Source organism: Salvia miltiorrhiza, chromosome 6 (genome assembly GCF_028751815.1).
Source record: "Salvia miltiorrhiza cultivar Shanhuang (shh) chromosome 6, IMPLAD_Smil_shh, whole genome shotgun sequence".
In the NCBI taxonomy this organism is placed as follows: domain Eukaryota; kingdom Viridiplantae; phylum Streptophyta; class Magnoliopsida; order Lamiales; family Lamiaceae; genus Salvia; species Salvia miltiorrhiza.
Genome location: NC_080392.1, coordinates 19092636 through 19117154, shown reverse-complemented (window position 1 = coordinate 19117154; position 24519 = coordinate 19092636). Strand labels below are relative to the sequence as shown.

General features: G+C 35.3%; 1 protein-coding gene across 1 annotated transcript; it reads left to right on the top strand.

Moving 5' to 3' along the window:
• The first annotated feature begins 1686 nt into the window (after positions 1 to 1686).
• LOC130990342 (DENN domain and WD repeat-containing protein SCD1) lies at positions 1687 to 21066 on the top strand. The gene is given in 30 exon segments (XM_057914563.1): positions 1687 to 2347; positions 5174 to 5289; positions 5292 to 5314; positions 5434 to 5534; positions 6932 to 6995; positions 7135 to 7248; positions 9292 to 9506; positions 10209 to 10263; positions 10341 to 10424; positions 10541 to 10736; positions 10850 to 10979; positions 11068 to 11131; positions 11204 to 11248; positions 11497 to 11572; positions 11689 to 11762; positions 11862 to 11912; positions 12371 to 12528; positions 14198 to 14245; positions 14553 to 14610; positions 14706 to 14789; positions 16478 to 16730; positions 16814 to 17013; positions 17406 to 17470; positions 17700 to 17823; positions 18532 to 18713; positions 18847 to 18918; positions 18993 to 19153; positions 19240 to 19281; positions 19994 to 20207; positions 20843 to 21066. Coding segments are annotated over 30 exon segments (3630 nt in total). The 5' UTR covers positions 1687 to 1877; the 3' UTR covers positions 20934 to 21066.
• Positions 21067 to 24519: the final 3453 nt, after the last annotated feature.

Sequence of the window (24519 nt, the reverse complement as noted above, 5' to 3'; positions counted from 1 at the left end):
AATTCAAATTAGCTGGGAAGAGAGAGGATGCAACGCCTGCGTCGCTGGAGAGGAGTCGACGGAACATCTGTTTCTTCATTGCCCGAAAACTGCGGCGGTGTGGGAACAAATCTTCCAATGGTTACACATCAAAACGGCAAATCCTAGAGGTACTCTTCATCACTACACTTCCTTCATCTCTGCTGCCAAAAAGAAGAAAGGAAGAAGATTGCTAAATGCGTTATGGGTGGGAACGGTTTGGACGCTTTGGGAAAAAAGAAACGAGAGTCGTTTTCAAGGAAAGATTTGGGATATTGAGAGACTTGTTTTACAGATCAAGGGTAGACTTTGGAGTTGGAACGAGGTTTATAAAGTTTTGGAGTTGAGAATCCCTTTCACCATGTGGTGCTCAAAGGGTTTCAATCTTTCATTCTTGTTTTGATTGGCATCTCTTGTGCCTTGCTTTTCATCTCAATAAAAATTTAATTTTACTGATCAAAAAAAACCTAATACGACGTCGTTTAATGGTGGGGGGGGGGGTAAATGGCGCTAAGAATATGAATGGTCACCACCAACTTCTGCAAACACATGCCCGCATAACACAAGAGAGGAAGTTGAATCGAAAGCAAAGCAAAGTTCCTATCCTGCTCGTTTCTGGTTCATCGGCGACGAGGTGCGAAGTGTTGATCGGCGACGAAGTAATGGCAGAAAGGTTAGTGATTACTTTTTCTCTTTAATCCCCGAAAATATTTTTGAACTTCTTTCCTTGATGCTGATTTCGTATGTATAGGGTTAAAATTGTAATGGAAGAATAATTTTTGATTACTGATTTCGTATGTTACAATTTTAATCATTGCATGTTGAGTTTGAGTGAAATAGAAACTAAAGTTCGAAGGGTTTGTTTTTGTTGTTGCAGTTTCGATCTATTTATACACCATGGCAGCTTCTTTAGTTGGGTAGGAAGATCGATTCAACCCCATGCTAGCTAGAGCTGCGAATTCTTCAGTTTTTGGAAACGCACAAGATATTTTCTTCAATCCTTGCAAGATTTCAAGGAATTCGTCAGATTTGTGGAATGAGGGTTTACGTGCGAGAGCCCAAATTTTGATTGAAGAATAACAAGCTAAAAAACGACGTCGTTTATGTACATTAGATACTGCGTCATTTTATTAAGAATCCGGCGAGTCCACGTCATTTAATTCCGGTTCCACGTGTTCGAAATTGGCCGGAAAACCCAACATGGGATAATTAGGAAAAATTGAAAGTTGATGATTTTCTGTGGGAAGTTCAAAGATTGAGGGAAAAAACAGAAAATGACTATAATTTGAGGATTTAGAGAGAATTAACCCTTACAAATTTAGTTATGTTTTGTGTATGAATTATTTATTTATTTATTTGTATAAATATATTTGTTGTTACCTTTTCCATTTTTATATTGTCTATATTTTTAATTATTTTTGGGTTATTTAAAAATAAACTTTTAATAATAATATAGTTTGAAATTTTAAGAGTTAGTTTGGGCTATTAGTTTTATTATATTGGTGATTTATTATTATTTGTTCAAACTCAGATTGATTTAAATTATTTTTTTGAAAGGATAATAAATTTTATTATTATTATTATTATTATTATTATTATTATTATTATTATTATAAGATTTCATATTTACTTTACCAAACATTTCTTATGCTCAGCTTACTGTTGTGTAAGAAAATCCAACGTCTGAAAATATGTAAGTTGAAGGTTAAGAAACTGCACTGTAACTAAAGCCTTCTCAAAATCTCCCTTCCTTTCTTCTAAAACTCCATCACATTTCTACCAGAAAACCAAATCGCTCAAGAGCCACCCATGATTTTCGTCGGTTAAGCAGTAAACCCCTCCCCAGATCCGGAAACCATATGGCCCGAATCTTCGAATACTTTGTGGTGTGCGGAATCGGGCCGGAAATCCGAACTCTAGATGGAAACCGAGGCTACCATGGCACCGGCATCATGTACCTGCCATCTCTTCTCGATCAGTACCCCCCGCCCAATCACACCCTCTATCCTCCTCCGCCGCCGCAGCTCCCAACCTGCGTCTTGCCGGCGGGGTCCCAATTCTACGCCTCCGGCTTCGATTCGAATGACCCCTCGTCGTTCCCCCGGAGCTACCCCATTGTGCTGACTGAGGGTGACGGGTCCAAGATTTATGTGACGTGCATCGCTTTCCGCGATCCCGTGTGCGAGGACATTGCGGAGGCGTACCGGTTGCCCGCCAACTCCTTTGCCGATAAGTGCATCTGTTTCGTCTCGCGCGCCCCAAGCTTTGGGGTTCTGCGCGATGCGTTGGAGGAGATATTCCTGCTATGTTTCTCGGCTTCTGGGAGCAGGTACTGATATGGATCTAATGTGGTTTAGGAGTTGGAAAGCTAAGAAACCTGATTTCTCTATCTTCTTGCTTCCAAGTGTTTATTATATCCCCGTTTAATCGGTTTAGGGCTGACAATGCGTGCCTCTGCTCACTACCGGCATTTGGTTTTAGCTAGTGGTTTAGGGGTTTGAAAAGCTACAAAACCTGTTTTCTATATCTTCTCGCTTTTAAGGGGTGTTTACTTTTCATGATTGAGTCCCACCCTTTCAATGGGATATGAATCAAGCAAAATTAGCTCAAATGATAGTTTTTATCACGGGCTTTAGGATATCCCAAAGTTCCAATTCATCTTAGTAAACAATGGATTGGTCTATACTATTTTTGTCTATCTAGGCTAATTCTCAAGAGCAACCCCCCCTAAGTGTGTATTATATCAGCGTGCAATCAGTTTAGGGCTGACAATGCATGCCTCTGCTCACTATCGGCATTTGGCTTTAGCTAGTCTACACTTAGACCTGCATTTTGTTTGTTCTGTAAGCTTGCTAGATTTTGGTAGGGTTGGTGTTCATCTCATAAATAATTTAGCCCGACAATGTATAGCTAAAGTGGTTACTTGGCAATAATCTTTGAGATTATGCTGATAATGGTACCTTATTGATTTATAACTTGGTGGATTGGAAAGATAGTTTAGTGGATATAATGCTGGATATGATGAGATTTATAAATATATAGTACTCCCTCCGTCCCAAACGAAATGTCCTGTTTTCCTTTTTGGTTGTCCCAAACGAAATGTCCTGTTTCCTTTTTTGGCAATACACACTCTCTCTATAATTAATATTTAAATAATTTCCACCAACCCACTTTATTTACTTTATACACATTTCTTAATCTCCGTGCTAAAAAGAAATAGGACATTTCGTTTGGGACGGAGGGAGTACTATTTTTACTGATGTATGTAGAAGAAAGAGATGGATAAATCATATCCCTGACCTTGAGAACTTGATTTTTCACCTCTTTGATCTTACAAACTCATAATATTACGTTTTTCTTTTTGTTTTCCCCCTATTTTAGATATATATACATAAGTAAAGGATGGCGTGAGAACCATGAACAAAAGATAGTCATACCGTGAGCAATTAAATATAACGCATATACAAGATCGACCATCTCTTGTTCATGTATTTATATATATATATATACATATATATATATATATATATATATATATATATATATATGGAGAAGATCAAATGAGAATGGACAAATGTGGTCAGAAATGAGAATGAATGCATAAGCCAGTATATATCTTGCATAAGCTGGTTGTAATGACTGCATAACGAAATTTAATTAATTAGATAAAATTTTCGCTCTCTCCAGGATTCAAACCAAAGTAAAAATTTGTGAGGTATACACTATATACTGATTTATGTAGTATTCTTATTTCTTACGAAAGATAACCCAACCCTATATATATATATACATATACATATACATATATAAAGAGAGAGAGAGAGGGAGAGAGAGAGAGAGGTGGGGGGGGGAATGTTCCGTTGAGAATGCTAAATGTTGGAAGAATTGAGAATGCATGTGAACACGTGCGAATAAGTCATTAATTTCTATGAATAAGTCAATGTAACGCATGAATAGGCATTCTCTTTTGGATTCGAATCCTGAAGGGGGGCAAGATTTTTACCATATTAACTACAGCTATTCATGTGTTATATTTATTTATTCGTAAATTTTATTGATTTATTTGTTATTCTCATTTCTGACAAAAAATAAAAATCTCAATGGAACCACACCATATATATATATATATAGGGAATGTATCAATAAAGAATGCTAAATGTAGAAGGAAACAACGAAGGCTGAATAACTCGATACATTTACTGAATAAATCACGCGAGCGCATGAACGAAAAATGTACGTGTTTATTCAGTAAAATAACTATTCGTGCGGTCGCGTGATTTACTCGGTAAATTTATTGACTTATTCAGAACGAAATATAGTTAATTCTTCATAGATCCCAACCCTATATATATATATAAGTATGTTGTTAACTCAAGTGGAAGATAGAATAAACACAACAATGTCGTGTGAATTAAATTGTGCTCATAATGAATAGAATGATGTGAGTTTTGTATTTTGAGTGAAAAATTAAAGTGCAGTATTCCTTAAGTTATATATGAAAAATGCCCTCTTTTATAAACATAAGCTTCTTATGCCCTATTCTTTAAATACCCTTGATGTTGATGGATTTGTTTGATTTTTTGTGAAGGTCTTACACATTTGACCGATTTGACAGAGATGAGTCAACGATTTGTCAGCTATCAGGTAAGAGTACATGTGAACGGTGGGTGGCGAGATTATCTGACCGCCCGCCCGGGCAGTCAGATCATTTCACGGGACGGGCACATGTACTCTTGCCTGATAGCTGTCAAATTGGTCAAATGTGCAAGACTTTCACAAAAAACCAAGCAAACCCATCAACATCAAAGGGCAAAATAGGTTCTTCACTTAATTTGGGCATAAAATTCTTAAGTTTATAAAGTAGGGCATTTTTAACATACAACTTAAAGAATATGGCATTTTTGCCTATTAACACTTTGTATCCTCACCGTCTTCTATGCTTTAACCTTCATGTGTGCTGATGGAAATGGGGGGCGGGGTTACGAATAGAGCCATTTCACTGTCAAGGTAGTGCAACTAGAAAGTATCATTGTTTTATCATGTTCACATTTGAATATGAGATTTTTATGTTTTGCTTTTCTATTATTTTTATTGTTGGAGCCTATTACTACTTTTCTAGAGATTACTTGATGTTCTTTGCTTCAAACTATTTCAGTAAGCCACTTTGGGATGTTATAGCATATTTGGTCTCCAATGTACCTTTGCCTACTCCCGGAAAGGAGCGAGTGTTGTTTGCTATCGAGAATAGCCTTCTTCCTTTAGAGGTTCCGCCAAAGATGGGTTTCCTCATGTTGATGTATGCCATCTACTACTTTTCTCATATATACATAATTGCATATATATGACTTTATATAATATTGGAAGTCAATCTGCAACAATTTTGGTTGATATTAATAGTATATATTATGATGACAGATATCCTTCCAGCCTCTAGTCCAGTGTTTGGATGTTGATAATCTCCTCAAACTATTTACAGCCGTGTTGCTTGAAAGACGGATTTTGCTTCGCTCATACAAGTAATTTCTTTAGCCTTTTACCTGTAACATTTTGCATCTTAAGTATGCCATTTTCCACAATGTATGTTAGTTCTTTAGAATTGGTCTTCACCTTTTACCTGTAACCATTTGCGATGATGTATGCCGTTTTCCATGATGTAAGTTAGTTCTTATAATTGGTCTTGAAGTTAATATATAAAGATATTGCTCCTTGTACTTCCTTTTCTATTGACTATTTGAGAAATATGACGTGATGTGCATTAGAATGACTCTTTCAACCCCACCACCAGTACCATTATGGCTCATATTACCGATGCTCTTCTTAAGAATGAGTTTAAATGGCTTAATTTTTGTGAAGAAGCTTTTGCTGTGATTCAAAAGAAAGGTCCCCTGTTTTTACGTCATTCCAATTTGAACAAGGTTTTATGAAGTTGCTTGTGATGCTTCAGGCATAGGTATATGAGGTGATATCCATCCAATAGCAATTCTTTTGGCAAAAAGCTCAAATGATTCTAGGAGAGATAACTTAAGTATGGTATATATGAGAAATAGTTTCTTTGAATATTGAAGATACTATTTGTTGCAAAAAGAGTTTGTTTTGTGTAGTGATCATGATGCCCTTAAGTTTATCAGTGCTCAGGAGCAGGAGAAGTTGAGAGAAAAACATGCAAGTGGGCTCATTATTAGCAAGACTATTCCTTTGTTCTTAAACACAAACAAGGTGTTGAGAATGTTGTTGTTGATGCATTGAGTAGAGTGTCTTTTGCTGCATAAGTGGGATCTTACAGTTGTAGGCTTTGATAAGTTGAAAGAGGTATACCCTACTTGTTCTGATTTTTCTAGCATTTTCCAAGAGTTCTTAGTGGAAATCTTAGGGATTTTGCTGACTATGTCATTATTGATAGATACTTGTTTCATGGGTCTAAGTTGTGTATTCCCAGTACCTGATTCCTTAATATGGGAATTACTTGATGGGCGACTTGTAGGTCATCTGGGTAGAGATAAGCCCGCTATCCTTGTGGGCGATCATTTCTTTTGGCCTCTTTGAGGAGATGATAGGAATAATGAAGCTCTCAAAGCATATTTTAGGAAGAAGAATCGAGTCAATCGACAAGACAATTAGTATAATAGTATTGGAACCCTAGTATTTAGTTACTTTAACTTATAGTTTCCTAGTTCAGGGATGATTCTTAACCTATAAATAAAGGTTTAAGAGCTGCGCTTTGGGCCCTTTCTTAGTATTATTGACATCGAAAAATTGATTATAAAGTTCTCTTTCAATTCTTGCTTTGACCCTTCCAGTTTTCCGCATTAATTGCTTCCTGTTAGATATCACAAACTTCTGTAGAGAAATTATTCTTATATTGTGTTTTCAGTTCTTTGCTTAACTAACTCTTCTGTTCAAATAATATGTGCAGATATTCTCTTCTAACTCTTGTATCGGAGACCATATGCCATTTAATATATCCATTTCGGTGGCAGGTGAGTTTACACTTAGGTTTCTAGAAAAAAAAATGATTGCACTAGTCTGAAACAGTGTAGTTCTTTATTCTTAAGATTACTATTCTTGAAATATATGAAACGAAGGCATTCTGATCTTGTTATGTTTGTTGTGCTGAAGCATGTCTACATTCCGTTACTGTTTTTCAGTGGAGTTGACTATATTGATGCTCCGACACCATACATGATGGGTCTTCATTCAGGTGTTGACACTTCTGGACTGGTTATGGATGGGGTAAGTTCATTCTTGGGTTTCTTGAATTTAAATACAAATAAACTCTACATTAAATGCCAATTTCTTCCATCAATTCACTAGCCTTTTCTGGATCTGTAGGCCATTAGTGTTCTTTTCTTTGCCTCCTTTGTTTTTTTATTTTTTCAGCATAGGTTATCTTGAATTATCACGTTGTGTTAAAATCATAAGTCATAACAGACCTAAAAAACCTCATGTCCTTACAAATGCTACATTTTAGAGTGAATTCAATTCGTCTGATCCAACAACTGTTGGGCTTATGCCATCTGATACTTTGATAAATTATCGCTGGGGGAGTTGTTGGTCATCTTTCATCTTTGTCAGTTTGTTGTGAAAAAAAAAGCTTAATCTTTCTAGTTTAAGTTTTAAAGAAGGAAGTAAAATGTTCTTCTGATGTGACAAACAGGCAATTAGAGAAAAAACACAATAGAAGCATGCTACAGCTAGAGGTTTTGGGCTCTAGAAACTATCACTATTTCTGCAACTTTTCCCATGATTAATGAACTCTGGACAACTTTGACTCCAGTTTTGTATATTTCTTGTGGGCTTATTTTGGGGGTTGGGTTGCATTCTTTTTTATTTAATGGTTGGTTATATTTAATTAATTAAGATACATATTAATGACCGACTGTGATCATGGAGCCCTTAGTTTAATATTATGAACAAATAAGTTCGAATGAATATGGCATCATTCAAGTTTAATATGAGTTTTGTATCAAACTTGAGGTTGAGTTTGAGTGTTTTGATTATCAAATAAGTAGATTAGTTTCTCATTTTATTTTATGTAATTGAGTCAAGTCTCATTTTAAAATTGAATTATTATGCTTACTGTGATTCTCAAGTAACTTCTAACAAACCACTTCATGTCCAAAGCATTAATAACCACTGTTTGTTTTTGATATCATGAAATGTTTATGATTATTGTGAAGTCTAATTTTGTTTTTGAGTAATATAATATCCTCTTCGGCCACTTTACTATTTACACAATTCTAAATGATATGACATGAGTCACATGAATTAATATAGCTAAATCGGTGAAATTATTCATTTCACATTTTCTTGAGAAAGTATTTGGGAGGATTACTGTGTCATGACTGTGAGTAAATCGGAGTAGCATTTTTATATTGGCTAGGGCTTGGTAGATGAATGCTACTATTTAGCAGCCTTCTTCCATGGTTATAGTCCAGTGTCACAGTGATCTGCGGGAATGTGATTAATTTAAAGCATATTCCAGCTATGATAAGAAAGTATTTGACATTTCTTTTATGTAGTTTTGGCAAATAAAACCACGGATTATTTCGAAATTGCAATTTTAGCGTGACTTTTGAAGTGTGGAGAATTAAACCACCTCCTTTTCAATTTTTGCAATTCTGTCCCCCCAATTTTTTTCAATCACCGAAATGTTGAATTAGAATTTACATGGATTAATTCGTCACATAATATTCATGTTACGACGTCGTTTGTAATAAAATTGTTGAATATTGATAATTAGGGTGCAGATATAGGATAATTCAGCACTTCGGCGACAGAAAAAAATTGGGGGGATGAAATATCAAAAATTGAAAAGGTGGTCATTTAATTTCCACACTTAAAAAGTCACGTTAAAATTGCAATTTCAAAATAATTTGTGATTTTATTTGCCAAAACCCTTCTTTTATACATCATAACCTTAGTTCTTAATTTTTGTCATTATTTCTTTCCTCAAATCTTAAACTGCAACTGACTTTCTGTCACTTATAAGTTTCTGATAAAAATCTTCAATACTTTTTCAGATTGTTGCTTTCATTCAAGTATGTCATAATATTCTAAAAATTAGCCAAGCTTGTGATATTCATGCCTCATTCTTGTCAGGCATTCCAAAAAATGGTATCTGATTATGTTTTACTTATTTAACCTATGCAATGAACTTATGCTATCTAGTTGAAAATTTGTGTACGTTCTTTGTCTCTAAATAACTGATGTCTCTGGTGCATTCTATTTTTTACTGCTAAATATCAGATAAAAATCTTTGGTATTCCATTGCAGGTAGTAGTGGTTGACCTTGAGCATAACCTCATCACCACGACTGAGGAAATACCTTCCATACCTGAGCCAGAGCATAGTTCTTTGCGTGGTGAGATATTGAAGCTGTTGTATCCTAATGTTGTTGGCATAGACCAGATGAAGTATGGTTTGTTCTCTGAGCAATGCCTTAGAGGTGATAGCAGGCCTTGGGGGGAGGATCATGATCTCCATCTTAGGTCATGTTTTGCCCCAATTTAAACTTTTATATAGTAATTATTAAACTGTTGATCTGGTCATCATAATCGGACATTCACAGAAAGGGATTTGTCACCCTTTAGGTATTATGCATCAAGACTATGTAGGATGCCCTGTTTTATAATCTCGTTTACATGTTAGAAGTTGTAATTCTGCATTTGATTATAGTTGAAACATATCCAAATAAATTCAATTTCAATTCTGAAGTCATTGCATGAGTTGCACCGTCCTTTTCACGAGCATATGTTCAAATTAAGATCCTTCAATTGGATTCAACAAAGAAGAATTCAACTGTATTATTTTCTTAAAAAAATAATGTCATTTTGTTATTCTTCTTGCTTGCGGTAAACTGGTAGTTCACACATAGTATTAGTTTTCACGTTCACAAGTTAGTCATCAAGTTACGTTCACATGTTACCTTGAGCTCTTAGGGTGCTTCTGACTTGCAATAAGCTCAACCCACAACTCATGCTTTGAGTTTGTTATCAACCATGCATGTTTTCTTACGGTTTGTGTTCGACATTGTGCAGTAAATGATGAATTCAAATTATACTTGGCTTTATTTGGTAATGAGTCAAATAATGTAATCTTTAGCTGTTCATCACTGAAGACATGCAGCCACTGCTTCGCCAATGTTGTATCATGGCTTTCTCATCCATTAAATAATATTTTGGTTCTTGCAGGTTTATATTCCTGAAGTTCTTTGGGTCAATTTTAGGTGGCTATCGCAATTTTATTGTACGCAATTTACCGAATTTTCTTTGTTGGTTTAGCGATTAGTAATCTAGGATTGCAACTGATCTATAAATTGGTAGGAAAACACTGCCACTCATATCTTCAACAGCCAGGCTTTTCTGAAGAAGCGGTCCAGGTCGAGTAACCAGCCACCTGATGCTATGGTGAGTGATTTAATCTTATTTTCATGGGGCTGTAATTAGCAGTTTGTTGCAACTTTTTTTCGCTTGTCTTCATTGACAATGACTCAGGATACATGTTAAATGTGCAACTTTAACAGATCAGCCAGTTTTTAGAATCCCAAGGTTTCTTAGATTATTTGGAGAGAGGTCTCGGTTCTGAAGGAAATGGAAACAACCTTCTTGATAAGTTACAAGATGCTATTGGCAGGGGACAGAATGCTTTATCGATCCTTCCCTCGCTTTCAGCAGAGCCTGATATCGTAACTATTTCTGACCCAGGATTGGGGATTCCTGGTAATTTCAACAATCATTTGAACTGGATACTGCTTGATACTGCAGACACGTTAAAGAAGGTTATTGATTTGTGGTGTAACAGAACTGCTCTTTTACTTCTTTATCTTCTACAGAATCAGGTGCCAAATATTGCTATGACAGGTTTCCTGCAAACATCAGAACAGAAGAGCAGGAAGAAAAGAGGAAGCAGATTCTAGCGGCAGCCAGTGGAGCTGTTGAATATCCTGGAAAATATGCACTTAGGTATAACATGAGGAAAATGGAGTCTTTTTTCTTACTAGACTTATTTGCCTGCTCTTTGAGACTGAACATTGTCCTTTTTCATTGTTAGTTCTCCGTCACCCCGTACCAGTAAAGATTCTAAGGCTGAGAGCTTAAGTCCGAGGGAAAGAGCTGTGAGTATTTGTAGCTTGTGTGGTTCACTGAGCAGTCATATATAGTTACTTAAATCTGATGAAAATTCGCAGGCTGAAAGGGAACGCATGGTCCTAGACATTAAAGTGAAGCTGCAGGTACAATGTTTTTCTGTTTGGGTCTGTTCTCTTCATTCTTTATCCAGATTTTGGTTTTTGTGTTAGTATATCTATTGATTGGTTATTTATTGGTTGAACTAATTGTCATACAATATAGTAAGATTTCTCTTTTGGGATTTAGTATGTGTGGATTTCTTTTACCATCTTACCCAAAAGCAGAAGATTTTCTTCTGATTTTGTCTTTTATTCTACAAAAATTTCTACACCTCTTTGGTTCATTTGGACAGGGGTTATGGCTACGGCTTCTAAAACTGGGGGCGACTGATGATCCTCTTTCATCATTTGAGTATGGAACAATCCTTGGTAGGCCTTCGTGTCTGGACCAAATTCAGTGACTATTCTTTTGAAACTATATTGGTTATATCTTTGTCCCCGTTGGCATAAATGAATGACCATATGAAATTGTTAATTGTTACCAGCTTTAATTGAGTCCGATGCTGAGGGAATTGGTGGTAGCGGATTTGTTGAATGCATAAGAGAGCACATTCATTCGGTACATTTCAATCTCAGAAACTAAGTAATGTTCTCATGTTGTGTTATGACTCGTCTCCTGACCCTGATACCCTCACCCCTCCCCTCCCCACAAAAAAAGGGATGGACCTGCCAGTTGACGGAAGAGCAGTTTATAGCAGTGAAAGAACTGGTATGTTGGGTTAATAATTGTTGAAGCTAGGTCATGATTACCAATTTTAATGGCTTTCTTGTACTAGCTGAAGTCATCATTTTTCTTTACCTTTTGTGCGTGATGTATGATGATACTGTTTGTTGTTTATTTAACATAACACAAAAGAGAACTAAGAGCAGTTTCTTTTATTATGATTTCTTTGACCAAAATAAGAAGACCATTAGATAATGATTTTACATGGAAAACTCTTCAGTAATGGGGTTTTTGGGAGATGAAAGTAAACAAAAGAGATGTTTTGTTTTATTTGATAGAGGACAAAATTACATTGGAGATGAAAGTAAACATATGACTTTGGGTGGAAAAATTCTTTTCAGTTTTGCCACTATTTTGTTTGTTCATATAATAGATTGCTTGATATGGACGAGCATCTGTAAGTCAACTATGAAGCTAAACTAATTTATGTGGTATTAATACAGCTCAAAACAGCCATCAACCGTGCTACAGCTAGGAATGACCTGACAACTATTAGAGATGCCCTTGAAGTTTCTGCTGAAATGTACAAGAGAGATGTGAACAATGTCCCGGATCATATTCAGCGCCACCTTCGCTCTCTTTCCATATGGGATGAGTTACGGTATGCATCTCTTCTCATATGAGCTTGGGCTTTCCATCTTCATATTTTTTGTAATATCTGGTCTTTGACTATTATATTCTGCTCGCCTTATTTTGGTCTATTGATCACCATTCTTCTGTTTCAAATCATTATGGTGCTCTGTAGAAACTTGGGACTAGAACCTTATATGTGCAACGAGAAGTTGGTCAATGAATATACATTACAAGAATCTGATCTGTAATCAATAAAAAATTGCATAATATTGAACCTAAAGGACAGGTTGTTTGAGGATGCATTAATGATAAGTAACTTATTAAAAGGCTATGGTTAGAATACTAAGCTTATTAAGAAATAGGGAAAAGAGGAACGTTGAGTTGAGTGGCTCTGCTAAAAGAAAAGGAGAACTTTGAGAAATGTGTCAGCACTGTCAGGTTGACATAGGAAAAGAGGACAGGTGACTTGAGTGCCTATGCTAAAAGAAAAGGAGAAATTTTCGAAATAAGCCATTCATTTTACCAAAAATTTGTAAGAGAATACTATAGTGCTTCAAAGATCATTTGGTGAATGGCATTCTCGAGTCTGACTTCGGCTAGGATCTCTCTTTGGGAAACATTTAATGAAGAAAATTAACAACTTGACAGATAGATGTTATTCCCTCTGTCCACCAAAAATATGCCTAAATGGCTTTGGCACGGGTTTTAAGAATTTTGTTGAGTGTTGTTGAGTGGAATATGGGTCCCACAACATTTGTGGTATTTAGTTGCTTTAAGGTGGGTCCAATAAGGGTATTTTTTTTGTAAATAAGTAGATATAAGGAGTATAATAGTTAAGAGTGTTTGTGGGTATATTGCCAAAAATAGATTAGGCATATTTTTGGTGGACGGATCGAAATGGCAAAGTAGACATATTTTTCGTGGACGGAGGGAAGTATTTAGCTAGTTTGGGTTAATTAATGGAATATAAGTATTTTACCGCAAATATGACTGCATGCTAGCTACTTCTTTGGGACTTGGGTGTCCTGTTTTGCATTTCCAGTATATTGTCTTGGGTCATTTACCTAATGCTGGACCCCCAGGGGTTTATGGTTGTTACATTATACTCCCATTACAGAACAGTATGTAGAACCAGTTTACTGATAATCAGAGCATTTAAAGCTTGACGCTCAAAATCATTGTCTGCACACTTGATATAAGCTTTAAGTCTATACTTCAAGACATCTATTTTTCATAAAATCAATATATGGTGAAATCAGTTACATTGAACATTCTCGATTGATGTGCTGGACTTTGACTGAAATCAGTTGACTTCCAATAACACCAAGTACTTACAAGTATGTTCCTTGGTAAGACAATAAAGAACCATTGAGGCTTTTGTGCTAAACACTGTTTGGAGTCCCAGCATAGCCATTGAGCCTAAATATATGATGCACTAATTCTTCCTGATAACTGTACTTTAATGCTTGCCAAATATCTTTATGGTTAGTATACATAAGATCTTCCCGATGCGATAATGTTTGAAGATATTGAATTTCACCATGGAGACAAATCTAGCTATCTTTGTTTCTAGAAAAAGAAGATTAGAATTTTTAAGGGCTAATCTATAAAATAAATGTTTACCTGATAATGTTTCTTCTTAAGTAATATGAATTTATGTGTATAATAAGTTCTTCATTATCCTCTGCATATTGCAGCTTTTGGGAAGGCTACTTTGATGATCTGCTTGACCGCTTTTCTAGCAAGTAAGGATATTGTCTCTTGAAACTCTTTTTTGTCTCAAATAATAGAATGGACACTCCTTTTGCTGTTTGGTTAGTATAATTCATCAAGTGTTGTATACAATCAGCAATTTATATGGTTGTTTAGTTCAATAGTTATCTGGAACATACCTCTCTGAGTATCCTGTGCAACCTTATACTGTTTTCTTGGGCTTGTCAGAAATATCAAAATTTATAGACATCTGTTTATTTTTCGACTTCCTTATAGACATGAACTTTACAACATCTAGGCATACACTGATCAGTTATTTTTATGCTGTTGTAATGTTAGGTCAACCAATTATGCGATGTTGGTAACAACGCAACTAATCGTTCTTGCTACACATATGGTATTTCTTCTATTCTATCTGTTGGTGGTATATTTCTCATCTCGCCGTAAGTATTTCTATTCACGCTCTTGATTTGTCTTCTGTATGTGATGAAGGCTGGTTTGGGAATTGCCGAAACTGATACATGGTACATGATTGAAACAATAGCAGGGAAGAACAACATTGGTTACAAACACATAGTAAGTTGAATTAATTTGTACTTAATGGCCATATTTGCCTGCTGTGTTGCTTACGGCTTCAAAGGGTGCATAGTTTTCCTTCCTCATATATCTGATACAATTTGTTGTCGAGAAACTACATGATTAGCAGCTTCAGTGCCCTGGGACTACTTGAGAATCCATGATAGGGCTTCTTTTACCCAAATAACACCAAATTAATACTCAATAAATTAATAAAGTCTCTAGAATACTAATTTTATCCTGGTCCCAACTTGGGCCAGTTCAAAAAGCATCAATTTTAATAAGATAATGAAGTAATAATTTTTTGGAGAATCCCTATATAAATACATAGGACCCATCAATTTTATAAATTAATAATTTTTAAATATTAGAAATGTGAATACTATAGTAACTGTATATAACTTTTTACAGTTAAAAAATAGTTAAAGTAAGCATAGTAGCTATGACCTGTGCGAACCCTGGGATCTTTGACGGGTAAAAAATGGCCCAAGTAATTAAAGTAAGTTGCATCTGATTGGGGCATTGAACACTCACTACAGGTTGTATTTTGCTTAACTGCTTTTATGATTATTCATAAAATCAGTTTGCAGCATATGCAACTAAGAAGTTACCTCAACAGTTCTGTTCTTTGACAGTAACTTTAATAAAGTTTACTTGTAAGATTGAATCCAAAACAATAAACAATCAAAATTGAAAAAATCAATGCATTAGATATGGAAATCAACCCAATGAAATTCTGCATGAACTTCCCTGGATTATGATACTTCTATGTAGATGTTGTGCCTGTGTTTGAATTGCTCATTCTCTAGTTTTGTGATAGAAGTAAAGGGAAACACAAATACCAAACCAAGAGGAATTATAAGATAATCAAATGATAAACTACATCAGAAGAGGAACTCTCTCTGTTCAAACGGCAAACAACACCGCTGAGTTTCCAGCCAAAAAATCCCCGACCCTTCTCTCTGAAGGAGAAATACTTCTTTTATTTCCTAGCTTGACCTTCCAAGGAAAGCCAAGAGTAACTTCCAAGAGAAGCTTAAGGATAAAAAGGTTTGCTAAGCCCACACAGGAACTAGCAGCCCAAACTTAAACTGGACTAAAACATAATATGCTAACAACTTAGGAAATATTAAGCAAAGCGGCTAGACACTCGCTTTCGACCTTCTACGATAAACTTTATCCGCAACATTTTGCAGTGTTGAGTCTTCTCGAACATTCTTATGATTCATGTATCTTCAACTCTTTTGTCATTTTCCCTGTTTTTGGTCTGTAGAATGCCATCTCTGGCATTGGATACCAGCCCTAATGAGAACCACATCCACCACATTCTTGCAGAACGACGCCTTGGTCTATACTTTTGGCATGAGTGATACCAGAATGCCTTGGTCTGAGCATTTTAATACTAATAAATAAATTTTGCTAATACATCTTTGATCATATTGCTGGTTCAATAGTCGAATATATGTGTGCTCATTAGACGTTTAATATCAGGGTACTTTGTGGAAACTCCTATGTTTGAGTCCTGATTACTGAAGTCATATCCTTGTCTTCATAGTTGATGAACTTGCTTATCAAGTGCAAGTGGTTTTGATGTGCTCCTGGATCTGTTTTTATATTGCTCCCTTAATATTGCTCTACCTTGTAAATTTTGTTATGTTACATCTGCTATTTCGCATATGCTGTATCAGATTAAGATACGGGGATTCCTGTCACATATTCGACAAATTTGCATTGGATATTGGGGAATCTATGCTGGAAAAACTCAATCAGTATCCTCATTTGGTTTGCCTTCTCCACGTCCACAAGATGCTGGAGACAGCACTGAGCAATCATCAGAGGCATCTGGTGATGGAAGGAGCTGGGTTCAGAGCATGTTTAGCAGAGAGAAGGCCAGTTCTTTTAGTCGTGTCCGTAAGTGGACATCTGATGGTGGAAATTCAGGTACATTTCTCTTCTGTAGAATGTAGCAACTTATCCTAATCTTGTTTCTGTTCCGGGATCATGATGATTTTTTGTTAATTCAGCTACAAATGAGAATGGATCTCTTTACAAGCAAGATGTGCCTGCAGCAGGGCAGAAGAAGGTGCAGACCAGCTTGCGCATGCTAAGAGGTCACAGTGGTGCAGTCACTGCTCTACATTGTGTGACCAAAAGAGAAGTCTGGGACCTAGTTGGTGACCGTGAAGATGCTGGGTTCTTTATCAGTGGAAGCACAGACTGCACAGTAAGATAAAAATATTGTAGTTCAAAGTTTCTTCATTATTTTGGTGACAGCATGACTACACTACTCTTGTTTCCTTTACATGCATAATAATGTTTCATCTTTGAAAGCCAAAAGTTCTACTGACCACCACTTACCTATGTAAAGATTATATTTTTGAAAAAATTTAGAATTACAAATGCATGATTCAAACATTTTTCGGCAGGACCCTTGATTGGGATGCTCAAAGTTGTCTCATGTCATACCCCTTTTATGACTATTGCAATCCGTACTTCAAGCCACTCTGACGATGCCCAAATGCTAAAATATATAAACCTTTCTTACAGTTCAAAATTTCCCATGACCATGAAATTCCAAGTGTCTTGAAAGTGATCTAATATTTATGAAAAATGCAGGTAAAGATATGGGATCCTAGTCTTCGTGGTTCTGAGCTCAGGGCAACGTTGAAGGGACACACTAGGTATCTGCAGGACATGTCTTGTCATCTCTTCCCCTCTCTATCCTATGTTTCCTGTGTTTGTGATCTCTTTATGTGGTCATATGGGCTGGAATTATCGATATTCATATGCATCCAGAACATTCTTGTGGAGGTCATCTTACACTATGTAGGAAATTATGTGGTTGGATCTCTGTTACTAAAACATCTGAAAGCTTACGAGTTCATTCATACCTTGTTTCTATATCTACAGAACTGTCCGAGCCATAAGCTCTGATAGAGGGAAGGTGGTATCTGGTTCAGATGACCAATCTGTGTTTGTGTGGGATAAACAGACCACTCAGCTTTTAGAAGAGCTGAAGGGCCATGATTCACAGGTTTGTCTGGAGCATTAATGTTATGCTGCCTGATATATACTTGTTTCTGTATTTTGGTGTGTGTGTATACACACACACACACACACACACCAAAATACATATATACATATATAGGGTGTGGTTCTATTGAGAATTTTATTTTTCGTGAGAAATGAAAATAATGATCCAATCAATAAATTCTACGAATAAACCAATATAACTGATGAACAGATGTATCTATTTAATATGGTCAAAGTCTCGCCACCTCCAGGATTCGAACCCAGACCAAAGCATTCTAAATGAAACCTTTCTCTCTCTTTCTGTCTCTCTCTCTCTATATATATATATGTATAGATATATGTATGGTTATGGTTTTCGATCTACTTGGAAGTATCCAAAATATTAGTAAATGCTTACTTTATAGTTACTGAATTGCTGTTAATACGAAGGAAAATCTATGCTTAAAATAAGCGGACTACTGTAGCAGCTTTTAATTGAGATAAACCTTTAGTCCTGAGTTTTGTACAAGAAAGTAGAAGTTTTCACAATTTTGGAGATTCCTTCGTCATATATGTTCTCTTTTGCTGTACGAATTTCATTTAAGTATTTTCTTCTCCTCTTGAGTTTCTTGCTGTTAATTCATATCCGCATGTCTATTGGATTTATATGCATATTAATTCATTGCTATATTATCAAAATCATTGTCACTCTCATCATGCTTCTTTTCAGGTCAGCATTGTAAAGATGCTATCTGGTGAGCGTGTCCTCACAGCTGCACATGATGGCACTGTGAAGATGTGGGATGTAAGGACAGATACCTGTGTTGCAACGGTAGGCCGTTTTTCAAGTGCAGTTCTCTGCATGGAATATGATGACTCCAGCGGGATCTTGGCTGCTGGAGGCAGAGATGGGTAAACCCCTTAAACTTGTCTAGATTTTTGTTATATATGTAAGAAAATGATATATGTGCTGACCTCTGCCAATAGTTGGTAGTTTTCTCATTTCTTAGTCTTCTAGCCTGATTTTTCGCACATTCACATTAAGGGTTGCAAACATTTGGGACATTAGGGCTGGAAGACAGATGCACAAGCTGTTAGGTCATTCAAAATGGATTAGGTGAGTTTATTGGCCTTCGAGACATAATGGTACATCTAATTCTGGTGATTAAATATTCCATAATTATTGCACAGGTCTATAAGAATGGTTGGAGAAACTGTAATTACAGGTAGTGATGATTGGACTGCCCGAGTGTGGTCTGTGTCTCAAGGAACATGTGAAGCTGTTCTTGCTTGCCATGATGGTCCAGTTCTCTGTGTGGAATACTCTATAACTGATAAAGGGATTATTACAGGTTAAGATGAAGTTTATTTTGGCTTGAGCATGAATATGTGAGAAATTACAGTACTAATTATTTTTGTTCAACTTTCGTTTATTCAGGATCAAATGATGGACTTATTCGGTTTTGGGAAACAGATGATGGTAAGAGCTGTGATTTTAGTTTTATGGACACATATATGGAAAAGCATCGTATGTCAGAACTCATAACAGACATTTGATGCTTTCTCATTCCAAGCTTTCTAACAGTGTAGAGATATTTACCACCAGCTGATACTTAGTTTGCAGTTGTTTGGAAATTTAAAATGCAGTTTTGAACTCTCAATTCTAAGATCTGTTTGTTCTGAATTTGGTCTCCAATTTTCTCAAATCTTCATCTTATTTTCTGCACATAATTTGACATGTACTCAAATTATATGGAGTTCTTTTATTTTATACTATTTTATAGCGTCTAAATACACCAACTTTGAGGGTAATTTGGTTTTGCATATGAACTTTGAAAGGAGTCAAAAAATAAATGAACTTTAATGTTGTTGTAATTTTGCCACAAATTCAATTTTCGCTCAATTAAAGCTGACGTAGCAAGTCAAAATGTCGACGTCTACTCATCGGATACGTCTTTTAGCCGGCAAGTTTCAATTGGAACTTCCAACATGAAATGGTTGGTTGCTGCAGTCTTAATTAATGAATGGACGCTCAACTCAAAACTATTCACGAGTTCCTCCTGCTGTTTTTACTGAGTGACTGGAAAATATTTCTTATAGTAACATAAACTATTAACCCAATGTAACTATCCTTGCTGTTTCTGAATTGTTTCATTAAAATCCATGTGCGACTAATACTTTTTATTTTATAGGTGGCATAAGATGTGTCAAGAATGTTACTGTTCATAGTTCTCCCATACTATCTATCAATGCGGGTGAGCACTGGTTAGGGATAGGAGCAGCTGATAATTCGATGTCCCTTTTCCATCGACCTCAAGAGAGACTTAGTGGACTGACAAATTCAGGTTCAAAGATGTCTGGATGGCAACTCTACAGGACTCCACAAAAATCAGTTGCTATGGTTAGGTTTCTCCTCCCTACTTATGCTTAGTACCTTTATTAGTGTATCATGTGAAGTCATTGAGATCTTACTTCACTCCAATAATTTGATTAACATTCTTATGGTTATGCTATAAGTTACCAGACTCTAAATTGCATCTGTTGGAATTCATTAATTTGCTTGATAAAAACTAAAACTAATGATAAGCTATTCTGTAAGATCAGATTTTTCTGAAGAGATAATCGGTATTTATTTGGTTCTCCAATATTTGTGACTTCATCCTGGATTATATGCTCTTCTCTCTTGAGAAGTTATTTATCTACTGGAAATCTGTTGATATTAGAAAATGTATTCAATTTATAATTCCTCCATCTCTCTCTTGACAAAAGTCGGTGACGAGTAATTTTTGTGGTTGATGGCGTCCCACAATTAGTTGCTCATAGTGACATAATGTGTTGATCTTTCATATTTATATGTTTCTATATGAAATCTCAGTTTCAGGTCATTGCATTTGGACTACTGGATTTCCATTTAGTTAGTGAGACCTAAAATATTGCAATTTTCACGCGATAATTTGTTGCAGTGGTTATCTAACTGAAAATCGCAGACAATAATCCTGACTAGGTTAGTTCCTTATTTGTTCTTGGTGGTTACAGGTTAGATGTGTGGCTTCTGATCTTGAGAGGAAGAGAATCTGTAGCGGCGGACGTAACGGGATGCTTCGGTTGTGGGATGCAACTATTAACATCTGACTTTGTCTTTATTGTTATTATTATTGATTTTGTTTTGTTTGGTTTGTATTGCTTGTATCGATAGAACTCGTGACAGAGTATTTACACAGTATTTTGAAACAGTGCCATAGTGTTGCTTCTTTTAATGCTTTAAGCCGCTGTTCACAATCTTACTATAATAGTATTAAACATTAGATTTAGATCTGTGAAGACTGTACTTGTCATCTCATAAGAAACTCATTTGAAGGGGATGAAGGTTACGAAGCCAACTCATGAGTTTAGTACATTACTTTTCCCTCTCATACACTTCTGAGAATTGTTTCGGGACCAACACAGTTATATATATATATATATATATATATATATATATAATATATATATAGGGTCAAGTTAAACAGAGAATTATTGTATATTTCATTTTGAACAGATCAACATAACTAACGAACAGACGTATTTAGTAAAAAAAGAGAAAAACTCGCCACCAGCAGGATTCGAACCCGGGGCAAATTGCTGTTCATGCGGTACATTGATTTGTTCGTAAAAATTGTAAATCTGTTCGTTTTTATTTCACGAATTCTCTATTCTCTAAATATTTAGCATTCTCTGTTTAACTTTTCTATATATATATATATATATATATATATATATATATATATATATATACTATCCACTGATAAACAAGTTTAAATTTATTTGAACATGCATGATATAATCAACCGATACATAGAGCCAAAACATATTTTGGTACTAATAGATAGAGTTAGGCATGTGAAATTGTCACCTATCCAAACACAATCTCGTACACACAAAAAGTAAGTACATGCGCAGATACAATATCACAAAATCTACTAAAACAATAAAGAATAGCCAAGAATGATTATTCAGTTCGGTGATCAAACATTTATGTATGAGGGGTCTTACCCAAGGTAAATGATCCACTATATTTTAAAACAAAGAACTTACACAATAAGTGTTCGTTTGGTTCAAGTAGAGGAATGGGAAGGGAATGAAATCAAATAAATGAGTGGAATGGTAACAATAATCATTACTTTTATTGAGTGTTTGGTTTAACAATGAAAATGAATCATTAGTAAGGGATTTCCTTTCTTTTGTTTCCCTTCTATTTTGAGGGGTAAGAAATTGGATGTTTGGGTTACCCTCAAATAAGGTTAATGATTATCTCATTATTCAAACCAAACAACAAGTAATGGATTCAATTACTTGATTCTCTTTCCAACCTCTAAAAACACTCAACCAAACGTGGGCTAAGACTAAATCTTACTTAGCATATATATCTTCCCAAAATCTCATCAACAATGGACAATTGAGAGTAAGACAACAACTTACTCCATAGGTGTGAACACAACACATTTACCATCTAAACCATACGAAAATATCTTCCACCAACAGTTCGATGAAACCAACAATGAACAAGAAAGCACAATTCCAACCAATCGCTTAAGAACAGTATGAGAAAAGCGACTAACTAGATCACACACTCACACACTGTATAATCTGGAAATAAGCGCGAAAATATTCTCTCCAATATCAGTAGAATAACAATGAAAGCAACAACAGCAAATCATCTTCTTTATAGCTCTTAAATAATCAAACCCTAGCAAGAGTTCTAACTTGATCAATAAAGAAAGAGTCTATATGTAAAACTTATCCAATAATGCACCAAAAGATCAAGATATTTGAATCTATGCATATCCATAAGATAACTCTTGAAATAACAGCTAAAAATTCACAATGATAATTATCATATTGTTCCAGACATGAACAAGTACAGTGATAGTTATTGTACTAGCTTCAGGAAGTACATTTGCTGGTACTTTCGGAATGTCTACATAATGGCAATATAGTTGAGTATTATTCTATACTCTTAAATACATGGATTACCAATTAATGCTTTTATGATTGCATGCAACAATTAAAACTCATTTAAAAAATGTTTCAATTGCTTGCAATTAGAGATAAGACGTTGATGCAAATGGTGCTTCCAAGTTTCAACTTCGGTTATATTTTCTTTCACAGTCCAATCGAGGAGTGGGTGAAATCTACAAAACCTCATATTTGTTTTCAACCAAAATCTCATTCTTTTCTCAACCTCGTTCTTGTGAGTAAAGAATTTCACCCACTCAACCTACAAATTTGCAGGATATAACCTAGAGGATAAATTAGGATGGGCCTCCTAATTAGCTTAATTTTATCATGTTCGATCTATAAACACAGATTAAGTCAATCGATAATTAGGTCCACAACTTAAGTTTTTGATGTTCGGTCTGGTAACATGACTCAACTCCATCATCAATAATTAGGTCTAAAAGAAAAAAGGTCCACTAAAAAGTTATTGCTACACTGTCAAAAACTCATACTTAAGAGTGATGTGTGTGATTGCACTTGGTAAGGTTGTCATTAAAGGTCTCATTTTAAGCCATTTTTTTTATTATTTCACAAACCTTGTTTGTCCATTCACATTTGAAAAAGAGGTGCTCATGCATATCATGGTTACCATTTATAAAGGTGAGTGACGAGAATACTAATTCAATCCTCTCAACACCCAACTAAAAAATAACTTATATTTAATCAATTTGCAGTTATTGTCCAATTCATACACGAAAACCTTTATGAGCTCTTATGAGACCCACCATATATATCACGTCATTATCTAATCTATCGAGAATATTGATTCAAATGGTGATGGTTTGATAAATTAAAGTTATAAACATTCATATATTTATGTGTGATTATATTCAAATTGAAAAACTAGCATCCATAACAACAAATGTTTTTATTCTTTTATCTAGTTAGTGTAAAAAGAATAATCTCATTTGTCCAGTATAACCCAAAGTGTATTAGTATAATCTTGTAGTCAAGATAGACAAATATCGATTTATAATACAACCATACCGATGGTTTGTACAAAATCCGCTAGGTTATGATCAATTACTTATACTTTACGGTAAATAGATAATTTGATGATTTGTGCGACACCATACACCATATTATTATTATCTAGAGGCAAAGAATATAATATTAATTTTGCTTTTAATGAAAGATAATACCTTGTTACAACTATAAAGATACTCTTATCACAATACCCTTTAAGTATTTTTTTTAACAAATTCCACTCGAATTCATGTTGTCGACCACTGTTAAATGGTCGTCGTCGCCATCCATTCATCCATGTCACAACTACCAACCATCACAGCCAAATTAATCCTAAGCATGCGAAATTCGAAGATGCCGCGTTGATGCAAATGATGCACATTGAACAATTTCCCCATCATCTGTGTTGCATTTTCCCCATCATCCATGTCATATCTAAGTAAGAAAAACTCCATATAGTGTGCGTGAGTTGGTCTAACGGTAGATGGTTAATGCCCAAGACTTGAGATCCTTAATTCGAGTTCACCGTGGTGCGATTTTTAAAATTTCTTTATTTACTTGTGTAATTTATCAAAAAAAAAAAAAAAACTCCATGTGTTTATATTTTAAGGTTCATAATTCTTCGTTCTTGATTCTTGTTGTCTTTGGAATTTTATTTCATAACTTATGAATTCAATATAGTGATTGAACCACTTCTTATGACCACGATTTTGGT